General features: G+C 40.5%; 1 protein-coding gene across 1 annotated transcript; it reads left to right on the top strand.

Moving 5' to 3' along the window:
- Positions 1-7,762: 7,762 nt before the first annotated feature.
- Positions 7,763-14,062, top strand: tmem218 (transmembrane protein 218). The gene is made up of 3 exons (XM_041952873.1): positions 7,763-8,241; positions 8,832-8,934; positions 13,077-14,062. The coding sequence occupies exons 1-3, from the start codon at positions 8,132-8,134 to the stop codon at positions 13,209-13,211; spliced, it is 348 nt and encodes a 115-aa protein (XP_041808807.1). The 5' UTR covers positions 7,763-8,131; the 3' UTR covers positions 13,212-14,062.
- The last annotated feature ends 1,290 nt before the right edge of the window (positions 14,063-15,352 follow it).

Below are 15,352 nucleotides of genomic sequence, written 5' to 3'. Positions count from 1 at the left end.
ATAAACGAGCAGCTATAGACTGAGTGAAAATATTGTCCTTCAGATCAATGGTGTCCTGGAGTGCAATAGGCTGAAACATTCACATGAGATGTGAGTGGCAGAAAGAGCAGCCCACTTGAATAATATCTTTGGAGAGGATTCTGAAAAATGGAACCGTGCTCCAGTAAATAGCCTTTTGGAGGTCACAACTTTAGCGCTGTTGCATTTCTATTCAAAGTGCAGAAGACTTCAATGGGCAGCTCTGCCAATACTCAAAGTAGGATGATTTGGAAAGGCCACCTACCACCATTTCAAAAAGGCTAATTTTTCATCTCCATCGCACTCTTTTCACGTGGTGCCTTGTGTCTTGGGCACGGAATCTGTCTCTTGCTGCAGTTTATCTGTGGCTTAATACAGCTGTAAAGTATCCAAGAGTGGAAAAAAACAACTTCAAGAGGTGATCAGAGATGCAAGCACAGCACAACAGTGGTATAAGTAAGCTTAGCATTCGCAAAAATAGCTTCTGTTGATGTGTACATGGCTTTAAAACTTTATCTGTTTGTCTACAACTTTGCAATAAAAGTTACTCTGACTCACAGAGAGGGAGCAGCAGCTTTCCTGCTGGCAACAGCACTGCAGTGCTGAAAAACAGCTGGAGCTGTACCTGCAGAATGGAACGACTGAAGCTGAAGACAAAAGAAAACACAATAATAATAATAATACAATAGCAATTTTGCTGCAAATCAAACTGCACCTGCAAACATACATTTGTATTTAGCAGGAGGACGCCGCTGCCGCTGCCACAGATATTATTTTGCGAACACATTTAATGCTTGGTGTTAAGTCGCTGCTATTAGCATGGAAAATCAACATTGACATTTCACTCTTAACTAAGTTTTAAAGAGTATTACACTGGGGAGATTTTCAGCGGTAGTGACACCATTTTGGCCCATGAATTTATTCATTTTCAAGGGAAGCACAAATATGCAGCCACACAGTGCTTGGTGGGATTTTCTCTGCTATGATCTGCTGTTGAATTCAAATCAAATATTTTGAACCTCACCCAGCTCAGCTGTTACCAGGACTCTCAAATATAATAAATTCAGGATTTACTGGCAGGCTTCATATTTCTCTGTGTGAAGCCCTACTCATTTATTAGGATTATCTACATTCCACCAGAGATAAGAACCAAAGGCACAATGAGGTTCAGAGTCTTGTTAAAGGTCTTTAAATGCAGAATATATAATAAGCTGTTGCTAATTTGATTTTGTGCTTGATCCTTGAATAATACCCATATCTAAAAATAATATGTTTTAATTGTTTTTACTGCAAAAATAATGACATCAAAAGCAATTTATACTAACACTATGAATACAGAAGATATCAGAGAGCCTACTTCTTACATATTTTTGAAATGTCACCCACAGTAAACACTCTAAGTGTGCATCCTGCTGGTGAAAAACCTAGGCTGTCCTTACGTCCTCCATTCTATGCTTATGACTTCGACTTAGTTTATGGAATGTGTCCCTGCTGGGTTTTCATTTCCTCTGTCTGAAAAAGGAATGCAATCAGAGTACTGATGTTAAAATCATTACCTAATGACTAAAGCCTTTGTATGACTTCTTCCATGCTGTGGCATTCACTGTTCAAGCACACATCACATATTATTGTGTGGAGAAGAGCATTTCTAAAAGTTTGTTTGAGGACTGTCTGCTGGGCCAATTGAATCAAATGCGCAGAGCCCGATCAATCACTGAATCACATACTGAAGACTGACATGGATTTTTCTTTCATGTAGGTATTCTTTTTTTCAGCAGAAGGTGTTTTGATGACACACTGAGAGCAAAACCATGTTGAGATAATGTGCTGCTCACATTCTGTGTAGTAACGCAAGGCAGGATGTGATTTGTCCCAAGCTAAAAGTATTTTGATAATATGTATACGCATTAAGAATACACAGAGAGGACTTTATACGTTATACATATCAATAACATCACCTGCATACATCTGCTGTACAAATCACCAATGTGTTATCATCACAGGCATCTCTGTGACACCAGAGCTAGAGCTGTAGCAATACAAAATGTCATTTGTTGAGAATTTGAAAATTAATAAATAAAGAGCCTGAATTCATGAAAATCATTTTGCATCATTTTTTTCTGCCATGCAGACTCTTTTTCAGGTGTTTTTGTGGGATCAGTTCAATCAATCTGAAACTGAGGAAATGTTTCTACTGATGTGTCAGCAATAATGCTACTGTACAACACAATACCATCACTGTCTGACTGCAGTTTCCAAACTTATTAACCAAGCCACAGTCCATGTATTTTCATGACATCTTTATGTCCTTCCAGAAACAAAGCTTCGTGATGTTGACAGTATAGAGGATCATTAAATTTGCCTGCCGCTTCTCTCGGAGCATAAATCAAGCCGATGCATCTCTCTGGCCCCGCTCCCTGGTGGCTTACTTAGAGCCATGCCAACGCAGCACTGGCTGTGGAATGAGCAAGGGTAAGCATGCAAGGGCTGTCCTTAAGCTGAGCTGTCTGACGGTATAAACAGGCCTCTGCCTTCTCTTGAGAGCAATAGGGATCAAGCAGGCTTAGTGGGCATGACCTGCGAGGGCCCAGACAGGGCCAAAACATGCAACACAACACAACACAATTGTCTTATGGATTGCTACTCTCTTGAACATGAGAAAACTAGCCTACATCACATTGCTCACGGGCCCGGAACAGGACCTAGATGCACTCCGCTGAGGATACCCAGCAGACTAAAGCCTTATGAATAATTCTGAACATCCTCTTTCTTTTTCCTGCCTGATTTAAGGAAGTGAGGCCCTCAAAAACAAATTAGACATCTCACAATCTGACTGCTTAGAAAGGGAATCTTGCAATGTAAGGCCTATTAGTCTTATAAGACTGACAAAAAAAACCTTAGATCTTCTCAAAAATGATGTATTGGTTTCTTTGGCATCATGCAGAGAGGAATTAGAGGCAAAGGCAAAGGAAATGACAAGACATTTGCTCGTGGTTTAATTTCCTCAATTGCTTTATGGCCATACATAAATGCTTAAATTGGTTTGTAACATATGCTCTCCTCGCTCTGTTTACTTCCTTCATTTAGTGTGACTGAATCACTTTATTAGTGATTATCCCCCCAAAAGCTGCAGGAATGCACAGCATCACACCTCATCATGTAATTTACCCATATAGTAGGAATGGGAATATGCAAATAGTGTCTGAGTATTTTGCAGCACCAAATATGCCCCTGGGCTGCTTGTCCAATGACACAAATCATCAATTAAGATCTCAGCAGGGTTTTGGGATAAACTAAATTGGCATTATCTCTATCTGACAATATGTAGAGCCGTGTGGGGTACATCACAACAAAGAACAAACATCACTGAGGGTGACTGGTAGTGATGCGTTCCGACTCATGCGTTTGAGTGTGTGTGTGTGTGTTTGAGTGTGTGTGTGTGTGTGTGTGTGTGTGTGCACTTTCGAAATTCATTCCCAGCTGAATCATCCACTTTGAGACGCTGAGGTGGTACACAACAAGGTACACAATCATCTGAATCGTGTAAGAGGTAACAGACCTTCTTTTGGTCTTTCAATAGCGACTCACAGCAACAACAACAGTGTCTTTCAAAGCATTTACTTTCACAGGGGGTGCGAGTTTAGCTCCTCATGGGATTTTATGCTCAGCACTCTGCACCTGCCGAATGTGCTTGACGGAGGGAGCTAAAGTGGTCTAAATCGCCATTGTGATTTCTCAGGGAAGCAGATGATTAGTAAACAAATGGTTCAGGCATATTTAATTAAGCTAATGTACTCCCAGTGCTCCGACTATAGTCTTTGCTGTGAGGGGCCTTTACTTCAACTAACAATATACAGTTGTAACATTTTTACCACTGACATATGAGAAACTGTAACAGCGAAGTAACACTGGAGTTATATTTCCTGAGCTTTACATTCAGCCACATGTGCTTTTCCTTTTTTCAAATTTAGATGTGTTTGCCAAATCTACATACTGCTACATTCATGTAATATATGAGGAGCAGAGATCAAAGCTGACAGGGACTGAACAGATGAGTTAACTGGGTTTGACTTACTAAACTACCAAAACACAGCGAACAACCTACAAATCCTTACGATTTAATCGAACAGGGCCCCAGTGTTCAAGACCAGCTGTCTGAGAGACACGGGCTCTGTCAGATCACACTGACGGTGTTTCATGCCAGTCAAATGTCTCCTATGAGTGAAATAGTCATTCAAGCAATTGTGAAATAAACTGGTCATCTGAAATGAAAGTGGTGAGTAGTACACAAAGAAGGCCAGTGTTCAGTGGAGAGAGGTTTTGCAGGGCAGGGAAGGCTGAGAGTACACATTAGACCTCACTGAGATGCAGATAGTTTGAGCAACAGAAACACTTCAAAGATGAATTCACCATGAACGCTAAATGAATTAGACTCCCTGTTTGACCTTTTTAAAATAAAGACACACAAGGAAAATAGCTGCGGTTTGCTTTCCATTGTTCTAGAATATATTTAAGATGTTAGCTTTGCACAGAAAGCTCTTGTTACTTTGAAAAACTTCTTCATAAACTGCAAACAGAAAAAAATGACACCTGTCCAAAGTTAGACACATAAAAAGAATAAATTCATAGAAAAACCTGAGTTATTTCAACTATCAATAAAAAGGCTGTATTTCAAACCACAGGTGACATATATTTTCATCACTTTGACATTAGTATGCTTAGTCTGCTGTGGTTATGTGTTTATTTTTTCACAAACAAATGAAAAGAGCCACACACACACAGACACACAGAGAGAGAGAGAGAGAGCACAGAGAGAGACACTATCTGGAATAAAATTATTAGAAACGAAAAATGCAACATTAACTGGGATCAAATGTGAATGCAAGTTATTTTACGCTGAAAATCCTTTACCGTGATTTTTTACAAACACATCAACTTTGCCAGTCAAGGTAAAAATCCTTTTTACTCCAGTCAAACACACTTCAACATGCAGCAGCAGTGAAAAGACGACAAAATAGTTCTCGTTTTTTTCCCAGAAGATTCACACCCTCAGATATTTACTGTAAATTTGCTAATAATCAAAATGCGATGTGGCATTCCGGTGCTAATTGACAAAGCCGTGGAAATGAAACGCCAGCTTCCTGCCGCTATGCGCTCATTCTGTCCGATCCAGCCACTGTAGTGTAGGATAGTATCTAAATTACAACCTTTTGCACAAAAGCATCCGCCGCAAAATACACACATTCTAGATAAGCTACTTGCATCACAAACATTACCGAAATATATATTTTTAAATCCAAATGCCGCATCAAGCAAAAGAAAAAAAAATCCACTGGTCTTTCAGTCCAGCGCAAAAATGCATCTCCTCTCTTTTCCCTCTCTCTTTTTTCTCCCCCATCTCGACTCCCCCTCCCTCTCTCTCTCTCCCTCTCTCTCTCCCTCCCTCCCTCTCTCTCTTTCCATCCCTCTCTCTCCCTCTCTCTCTCACTCTGGCCTGGCTGGCTGGCTGTCTGGCTGTATGAATAATGTCCTGCCTTTTGTAATGAAGGGGGGGTAAAGGGGAAAAAAGGACGCTGAAGTGGTAAAGCCCTGCTCCCATGCACTGACATTGAAAATGAATGACAGCTTACCTGCATGCCAATCTTCATCAGACTGACACTGGGCTGACAGCACAGCCTATACTCCTCCACACAGCCGGTGACGTCAGCCACACCAGGCCCCTCCCACCTCCAGCTCCATCTCAGCTCCCCGTTTTCCCAGCACCGGGCTGCTGATGCCTTCCAGTGTCCATGGGAAATACGGCTATCGCGTGTGGGGCTTTGAGAGAACGGTGGCCCCCTGCAAACACATAAATGGGGGGAAAAAACAGACTTGTGTTCAGGTTGTATGGGAGCAGTGGTTCCAAGCAACGACTTGAAGGTGACAAAGCTACAAAAAACACACGTTTTATTCTTGGTTGGTCTTTGTGAGCTTGAATGCTTTTACATAAAAAATTTACAGCCAGTCACCAGAATTTTCAATAGAAGAAATGTCTCCACTACCTTCTCTTTTGCAGCAAACACAAGTAAATAAGGCTAACATGGCAATGAAAGTGAAAAGTATTGTATTATCTTATTCAGTGTTCCTATTTGCTTCCAGTTTGTTGTGAGAGTGAGGAAGACACATTTACGATGTTCAGTTACATTAGCCCACACTACACATAATAAAACAGTTCTGTCTTATGTGCTTCAATCCTTTGTTGACTTTGCTGTTTTCCTATTGTTATGCTAATGCACCCCTTTGGGCAAATGGCTGCTGAGTTATTCTGGCCTATATGTTAAACTACTCAAATACAGTCAGCAGAAAAACACTTGATGCTTGAACTCCATGTATGAACTCAATTTCAGTATTTGTTTATTTATTCAGCCATCTAGGCCCTATAGGCTATATGCTCACATATTAGTGTTTTTTCTTACCTCATCAGGTTTTCCAGTGACTGAGCCCACTCTATATCTCAAACAGAAACAAGACCCTGGACATGAGGTTACCAGTCAGGGTCCATAAGAATCAGAAAATGATGCTTGCATTGCTTGCTGTCACCAATACTCTGGCAATAACGAGACTTTAATGAGCCTGATATTGTTGAGATTATGGAGGAAGTCAAATAATCTGAGGGTATTCCAGGCAGGTACAATGAGAGCACAAAACCCCTCATACGGTTTGGTAGTTCGGTGTAGGTTTGGCTTAGGTTTGCTGTAGGTTCTCTTGTATTTCTTAATATTGATTGCTCTAAATTGTTTTAAATAGGTTTCAGTCCTTCTGAATTACTCTGATCATTAACAAACACCAGATTTATGGACCTTACGATGGTCACTTAAAGGCAACACGTCTTCTTCCAGTAAGCACGTAGAGGCACCACCAACACCACTTCCAGTGGCACCGGAACGTACTTTTGAATCGCGGATCTGGCCAGCCCCCTATCGGTCTGCATTAACAATTACATTCTTCAAAAAACTCAGGTGGGATGATGGGTAGCAGACCAGAGGAACTGCTGCAAAGAAGAGCCCCAATAGAGAAAGACTTCTATTTAGACCAGAAATGAACTTCTAATACGTGGATGTCCCCAGTTAAGACACAGAAGAATCAATTTGATATCATATTAAACAGAACTGCAGAATTCTCAAAAATGTCAGAAGGACACAGGTAGAAGACATAGCAGCCACCAGCAAGGCCAGTTACTGTATGAACACATGTGGTGGTCGCTCTAGCCTATATGTGTGTTTTGATCAAACTTCGCTTGTTTAAAATAGCATCTGAAGTGCCCATCCAGATTCGGAGCATGTGTGTAGGTTACAGATGCTTGAATGGGGCTTTTGTGTGTGTGCATAGTAAGTGGTGATCGAGATCCACTCAATCTACATTTCTTTTGCGATGATTATTTGTTTGTTAGGCTATTGATTCTATTTTATGATTGCTTCTCGCCGGTAGTTCCACACTATTTGAAGAACGGCGACAGAATAGAAAAGAATAAGATCCTCGAGGTATTAAGTCTACAAGAAATGCATCGTGTTGTTTTCAAGTACGAAGAACAATGGTAAACAACTTATGGGTATAGTATGAATGGTTAAAAAAGCCAAACGAGCTAGGGGAAATTCTAAATCCCCATAGTTGTTCCGTTTTTCAGTAACAGCACATATGATTGGCCCGTCATGAATTCGTGTATCCAATGAAACTGCAGTTTGCTGTTACCAGGAAGCAGAAGACGCTGACGAACGCGTAGTCTATACTTTTAACCCTGCTTTTAGCTAGTTAGCGTTACTACTTGAGAATTGATGCGTTAATGCATCATAATGCATACATTAGAGAAGGAAGTTGCGTGTCGAACATCATGAGTGACAAATAAGTGACATTTTTCATGAGTCTAAGCATACGACTGTCGGTCTCAGTATAGCAGGGCTAGCAGCTAGCTAACTTATCCTCACAACGGTGGAAGTTACCACAAGTTGATGTAGGTAGATTCTATATCTTAGGTTAACTTGTGACAGTATTGCTTCATAATGTAACAATCGTCGGTCGTAAAATCGCTGATAAACTGTTCTGACTGTCGACTATCGTGAAACGCGGCTTAACAAAAATGGCAAGTACCGTGTTAGAAGTCGGTACGGGCGTTTTCGTTGTTGCGATTGTTTGGATTGCGGCTCTTGTGTTTGGGATGATGCTGCTGAGAGCATCTGGATCAGCAAAGTGAGTGACAACAGGAACAGTAGTATCTACACACACTCTTTATACAAACACGGTTTTAAAGTATTTGTATAAATTGATGTAGAATAGCCAAATAGACAATTAATCTAATGTGAATGAATCTCATTTTTTTTGTTATCTTCATATTTTGTTGTAAATAGAGAGATCAGTAAAAATAACTACAGTTTCTTGACTCCTAAATTCTTAAATACTATTAATTATACCCACATGCTGCTATACCTATTGATTACTGGGACCATGCACCTTCCAGCCGGCTCATAAAAACTTATGCATTCATTTCATATCAGAGCCAAATACCACTAAAGTCAGCAAATGTTTGCTTTTGTGTAGAATGCGCTGACACAAAAACTCTGCACTTGTGTAAGGTGCAATTACTGTAAAGTTTAAATGGGGTGAACCATGGTGCTATTTACTTGATGGGAATGTTAACAACTTAAAAAAAACAATAAAGAATGCCATTGTTTTGATTGTTACTTTATAATGACATTGTCCTCAGATAACCCTGCGTATTAGTAAATCAACAGTTGGAGACCTTATTGTAGCTGTTTGTGTGTGTGTGTTTGTGTTGCTAGGTTAGGAGTTATCCCTGTGTTCCTCCTGGCTCTCTCCATCACTTTGGCGCTGGTGTTGTTCCCTCGCAGCCCAGAGACAACTCCCCCTTTCAAAGAGATAGAGGTGAGCTCCACATACTGATCTGACACACCTTTACACACACTAAAACAACTCAGATACTCACATTAATCACATCTGTCGACTTTTAGGTTGCATTTTTAGATAAGAAAACTCACTGATTTATGTCCTGCCCAGGTAACTGTTTTTATTGAGAGTTGTGAATAATTTCGTTTTGTTCACTTCATGAAGAGGCAGTTTATGTATGCACGTATATATTTATTGGTTGTACTATGCTGCTGCCCAATTCATGACAAGGAATTATTCCATATCAGTATTATATTAGACCATTTATAGCATTAAAAACACAAAGACTTGTGTTGCTGTCATTTGTTATTGTGGCTCATGCATAATGACAGCATTATGTACATCAGTTGGAAATAAAAGCAGGCATGGGACATTTTCAGTTTTGTTGTGAGGCCATTTGGCTTCCGTCACCACCAAATGTTTTGGGTACTGAGACCACTGAGTGAAAATGAGGATTCAGAGCCCACAAACAAACAGCTTACTTTAGCTGAATAGTTATCTCTTGCACACTTTTGTGCACACAAAAACTATATTTAATCACTCATAGAGCACTTTGTCTGGATGTATTGTGAAAAGTGTAAGCGCAGTGAATGAAATAAAAGCAGTCACTTATGTCATGCTTATCAATCATTACAGTGGGATAAATGTGTGTCACAGATGTATTGTCTTGACATCTCAAAGGGTAATTTGTATTGTGTGTGTGTGTTTGTGTGTTTATACATATGTCCCAAAACACATTTTCCTTCATTCATACTAAATGAGAATATAGGTTTGATGTAGGTGAATGTAAAAAGCCTATCACAAATAAGACCTTAACTCTGATTTAAGTCAGTATCCAGGGTACTGTATACCTGTAAATAGCATGTGTCATTGTGTGTGCACGTCTGTGCATGTGCTTGTCATAAAGGCCTGTTCTGCTTTATCTTAGTCCAACAGAAACACAGAACAAACACTCCCCCATGTTGCCTCCGGGTCGTGCCAATAAGCCGGCCAGATCTGCCAAGCAAGCTGCCACCCCATAGAAATAGCAGAGCACAGCCCCGTCCTGGCCAGCTCACATTTTATAGCCTTTGTGCAAAGGCAGATACCAGACCAGCAACAGAGAGAGGCAGCAAAACGTGACTTCCTGATTTCTGTACAAGGCGCATGGGTAAAATCAACCCATGGCCACTTTGGAAATTAATCCTAGTGTTTTAAAGAGGTCGCATAAAAAATAGCTTGTGAAAATGACACCTTATAATGCTAGCCAAAAGTCATCATCATGCATTGGTTTGCTTTGTGTGGAGTTCTCAACATTTATGAATTATCGAGTGGCCTGTTATTTCTCAAATTTGGGGGGTATATAATAAGATATTTCATTTGAAGAAAGCCCACTTTTTTCATGAATTGAATATATGCATCCTTTGCTTATTTCAAAGAGTAGTTTTTATTTCATTTTTTCATTTCATTAAAACATCAACAGACACACACACACACACACACACACACACACACACACACAAATGTAGTCCAAGCAATAAAATGCAATACGCAAAATGTAAGAAAAACACCTTAAGAAAAGATTAAAATTGGGCTTCTTTCTTCTTCGAGTTCAGCAACTTAGGGATAACTGACTAACCAGAGGCATCCTGTAGCACCTACCAGAGTTTAGCTTGGAGAATGTGGAAAACAGAGATTGTGACTCATCTTTTAGAATTTCAACTGAAATAAATCAGTGCTGACAAAGAGTTTCATACTGCTCTAGAAAACTGAACTTCTGAGTATTAAAAATCCTCACCTGTATGATCACAAGCAGTATTTAAGCAAAGGTAAAAATGAATGTGAAGGTTAAAAAAACGGCTTCACTGGAGAGAGGAAATGATGTTTTGTGTTTATGGCATGTTTTGATGGACACTAATTTTCAGTGAACACACACATACTTGAAATCCTCCCCCCAGAGATATAATGTGTGATAGTGTGTTTGCCGCTGAGTGTGTATGCGTGCAGACTGTGTAGGAAATGTCTAACCTCTTGTTGTTTCACAAAAGTAAAATATCATAGTGCCAATTAGGCCAGTCCCAGACAAGGAGTGGGGGTGGTTTATACTAGACGCCCCCACCCATCCACCCCCTGCCCGCCTGCCTGCTCCCACCCGTGCGCTCAATGGCACATTAATAAAACATGGCCCACACTTTGGGGTCCTGCTTGCTTGGTAATTGGCAAATTAAAAAGTGAGATGTGTTAAATGCATCCATAAGAGACGTATACAACATCATCCCTACCTCTACTAGACACCAGCAGATTCATACACACACACACACACACCTGATCTCATTCTACAACAGTCCCTGTGAAATCTCTCTTCAGTCAGAAGTCGGGCTGATGCTCTTCTGGTATTATTTGGCTTAAGGGTGTTGGCTCAGTTTGTATTCGCATATTCATGGCTGGCTCATGATCGTAATATTAACTCAGACCCAGAGCTATCAGCGAAGTGTTGATTAACTCTATCAGTGGCAACTTTATTAAGTCCAAACATCTCCGGACTTAGGCAACACCAATCTAGAGGATGTTAATCAATGTATTACTCAGGTGAGCTGCAGTTTTGTGTGGTTTGTGTCCCCACTGATCATCCATCTAGATAAAGAACAGCAGGATCAGAATTTAACTAGGACCCACCCAGCATTTAGTTTTCAGCAGTTGTGAGAGAACAGTGAAACAACAAACATGCATCCACAAGCAGTGGATTGTAATCATGGTATGGTTTCATCTGGAGGTATGGTGATACATGACGTTTGAAGGTCAGATGTGTTTATTAAGTAGTCACCAATCTTAGATGCTGCAGATCAAATCTGAAAGCGCCTTCATTAATACTCTGCACACTTACAGTACACATGGTTTTTGGTAAAGATACACTGCTTCCACTCTTCTGTCTTCATGCTGCCTCTGGTTACTAAACTCGAGTTATTGCCTGATGTAGTGATCCGATACCAGTGTTCGTTTGACTCTGGCAGGAATCATTTTCTGTGCGTACGATAACAATAGACTGTAACTACATGTTACTTCTTAGCTTCAAGTGGAGACATTAATACACTGAAATTATGGGCTTTTGCAAAGTTTAATTACATTCTTGAGGATTCCAAAATTACAAATTGTTTCAAGGACTAAGACAGTGTTTGATGCGGATCAGTCAAGTGTGATCTGTTACAGATCTAGTTGAATCGATGCATGAAAGTGCTTATTGTAAATATTAAATTCTGCTCACTTCTTCTGAAGCTAAAATAGTAAGCTAATTTTAGCTAATGAATGCAAATTGAAGAGTTACTGAAGAGGACAGTAGGGAAACCTCTCAGCGTATATTTGAGTTGGCGTTGATGTCTCTGTCACTTTCACACAGATGAAAAAGTCACAACAGCCAGTCGCCAAATGCAGCACAGAGTTAGGCAATTTATCATCCAGTATTATCTCAAATTAAATCTAACTGTGCATTCTTGTAGCCAGATATGCACTCTTCTCTTAAAGCCCACAGCTGACAGCACTCCCCAGTTTGTCCAAAAAGAAGCTAGCTAAAACCTAACCTTAGGCAAAGTTGTCCTTCAATGGACAAATATGTCTCAGCACTGGTCCTGCCGGTAGATGTCAGTCAGCGTGACTGCTGCTATCTAAGACGCACAGTATCAGAAATATTGAAGCTCCCAGTGTGCACCCTCTTATCAGTTCGTCTTCTAGTGACTAACAGTTATTCTACTTTGTAATGTCAGCTGTTTGGAATGTAGAAAAATAAATGACATCAACTTATTTCGCTATCATTTTAATTCAAACTTTCAAGCCACCATGTTCTTATAGATTTTCCTGAGCATGTGTGTGTGTGTGTGTGTGTGTGTGTGTGTGTGTGTGTGTGTCTGTGTGCGTGTTTGTATGCTGAATGCCCATTAACATCATGCCACATTCTCACTCTGCTGGTACAGAAGCCTTTGTGAAAGCTCTCTCCTGACATCTGGTGGCTAATAGAGGAAATGCTGAATTGCTGAATAGCCATGCTTTCCCCAATGCATGAGATACTGTTTACTAAGTTAAAAAAATGCTGTACTGTGTAATTATTAACAACTCTTAACAGTGAGCGAATTCCCTCTTTCTCTCTACAGATAGTGGACACTTTGTTCATCGGCCGCTATGTACTGCTGGCGGTGGCGAGTGCAGTCTGTCTGGTGGCGTTCTTCATGCTGCTCCCCTTTCATTTCCTGGAGCCAGTCTATGCCAAGGCCTTAAGAACACACTAGAGCTGCCAGGGTCAGTGCTGGCACTGGGATCACATTGCTGATGTACACAACTTAAGACATGCAGGGCTGACGAGAGGCCCCCCTTCATGTGGAAACAGACCACAGAATGCATCCCAAACAGCAACAGCAGGAGAGCCAGTGTTTTCTTCATGGCCAACTGTTTGCAGATTGTTTGCTGTTTATGTACAACCAACAGAAACGAGATATTCAGCAGTACCTCAGTTGTTTGTGTATGTTATGTGTCATTAAATACATTCAATGAATGAATAGTTAATTATTTAATATGTGTAAAGCTCTACAGTAATTCCGAGTCAACCAACACTGAAACACTCCCCCCACTTTTTATAAAGAAATCTAATATTTGCATTGCTACCCTGCTTTGTCTCATTTTTATTACTTGACTTCCTTGATTCCTGAAGTACTGTCTGGCTGAGGTAACAATTTAAGATGTTAGTGACAGTAAATGACCACAAATAAAAGCCCATAGGACTCTTTTTGACGGTGTAGTAATGTTGAATGTGTTTGCCAGAAAAAATGTGCCATGTTCACACATTCATTTAAAATCAGAAAGTAATTAAATATCACATGGACAAGTACATGCAGACTCAATTAGAAAATAAACTGGATGGATAAATAGAATTCAGGGAGTGGGAGTCAAGGAATATGTTTTATTGTGTTTGTGATGCCTGGTCATTTAAATATAATGGTTTGTGCTTTGCAGTTGGTTCACATGGTTATCATTGGTGCCTTTATATGATGATGAATTATTAGCAGCTTTCTTCACTTCACAGTGTAAAAGTATATCAATCATTTGCGTCACTGCTGTCTGGCTAACAGTTAAACCTGTGTGTTACCATCATCATTAAACTGGTTCATTACCATCCTCTAAGTAAGGGGAGATTTCCCACCCATCATCTTGTTTCCTGTGTTTGGATGATTATGACAAGAGTTAGATCTGAAGATTGTACCACTCTCATCGTGTCTGCACGTCAAGTATGAAGTTTCCGCCAGCAGCCAGCTGACTTAGCATTAGCACTGGAAACAGGGAGACTAGACCTGGTACTACCTCTAAAGTTTATAGTCCATACAAAAACAAATGGAAATGACAGTTTACCAGTTTACAGCGGCTTTAGAGGTGCTGGTGGGGGGGTTTGTTACCTTTGGACGGAGCCAGGCTACCTGTTTCTCTTTGCTGCCAGTCTTTGTGCTAAGGTAAATTAGCTTGCTGCTGGTTTATCATACAGACAATAGAGTGGTATCAATCTCTAATTACACCCATCAGGAAACAAGCTGCAGGCTGGTTCACCTGGAAGGAAGGTACATGGCTAGTCAGTAGGGGTTGGCGATACTTCCACAGTCCTGAAGTCACTCTCCTTTCAGGAGCTCACTCCTCCGCTGTGGAGCCAGTAGCAATGTTGCTTTCAGATGTGCTTATTATTGCTGTCCTCATTGTAATGGATGTTGTTACGTCAGCAAGTCAATAATGCGATTATCAAACTATGATAGTTGTTTTTTCATATTAAAATTACTCCTGTATTATCATGAGCAACATATGGCACACGCCTAGTCAGCAGTTAAAGTGAGGATAGGTGGGTTTTGAAGGAGATGCCTCCCTGCTACTACGACCCAGCATGCTTTGAGCTGCAGATTTATCAAGCGTCTCCATTTCCTTCACAGAACAGATGTTACATATGTAACCAGTTGTAGCTCTAGAGGTCCTTTGGAGCTGTACATGTGTCATTGCTTTGCTTTTGTGCATTGCTATTTTAAATTTTGGTTACTCATTTTACTAGCCATTGAATCATATCCTGCTCTGTGTTGTCGGTACATTGACAAACAGAGTGCAGCATTCACACGGTTATGATGCTGATTCCATGGGATTTAAATAAGCAAATGATTCCATAGAGAGTAATGAGCTTTTGCAGTCTAGAGGCTCAATTATAAACACTTGCCCCCCTCCCACCTCCATTTTAAAAGTGTGAAGCCCGAGGAGACGTGGAGTGGAATTCCAACCAGGATGATGAAAGAGAATCTAATGAATCAAAACCAATCCTATTAGTTCCAGCCCACATCTCCATACTGTGGTCCTTTTTCTGCACAACGATCCACCGCATGATTTCACACAAGCTGGGGAACCGGGG

The sequence above is a fragment of the Chelmon rostratus genome, chromosome 14 (assembly GCF_017976325.1).
Source record: "Chelmon rostratus isolate fCheRos1 chromosome 14, fCheRos1.pri, whole genome shotgun sequence".
Lineage (NCBI taxonomy): Eukaryota > Metazoa > Chordata > Actinopteri > Chaetodontiformes > Chaetodontidae > Chelmon > Chelmon rostratus.
This window is presented reverse-complemented; position numbering and strand designations above follow the sequence as displayed.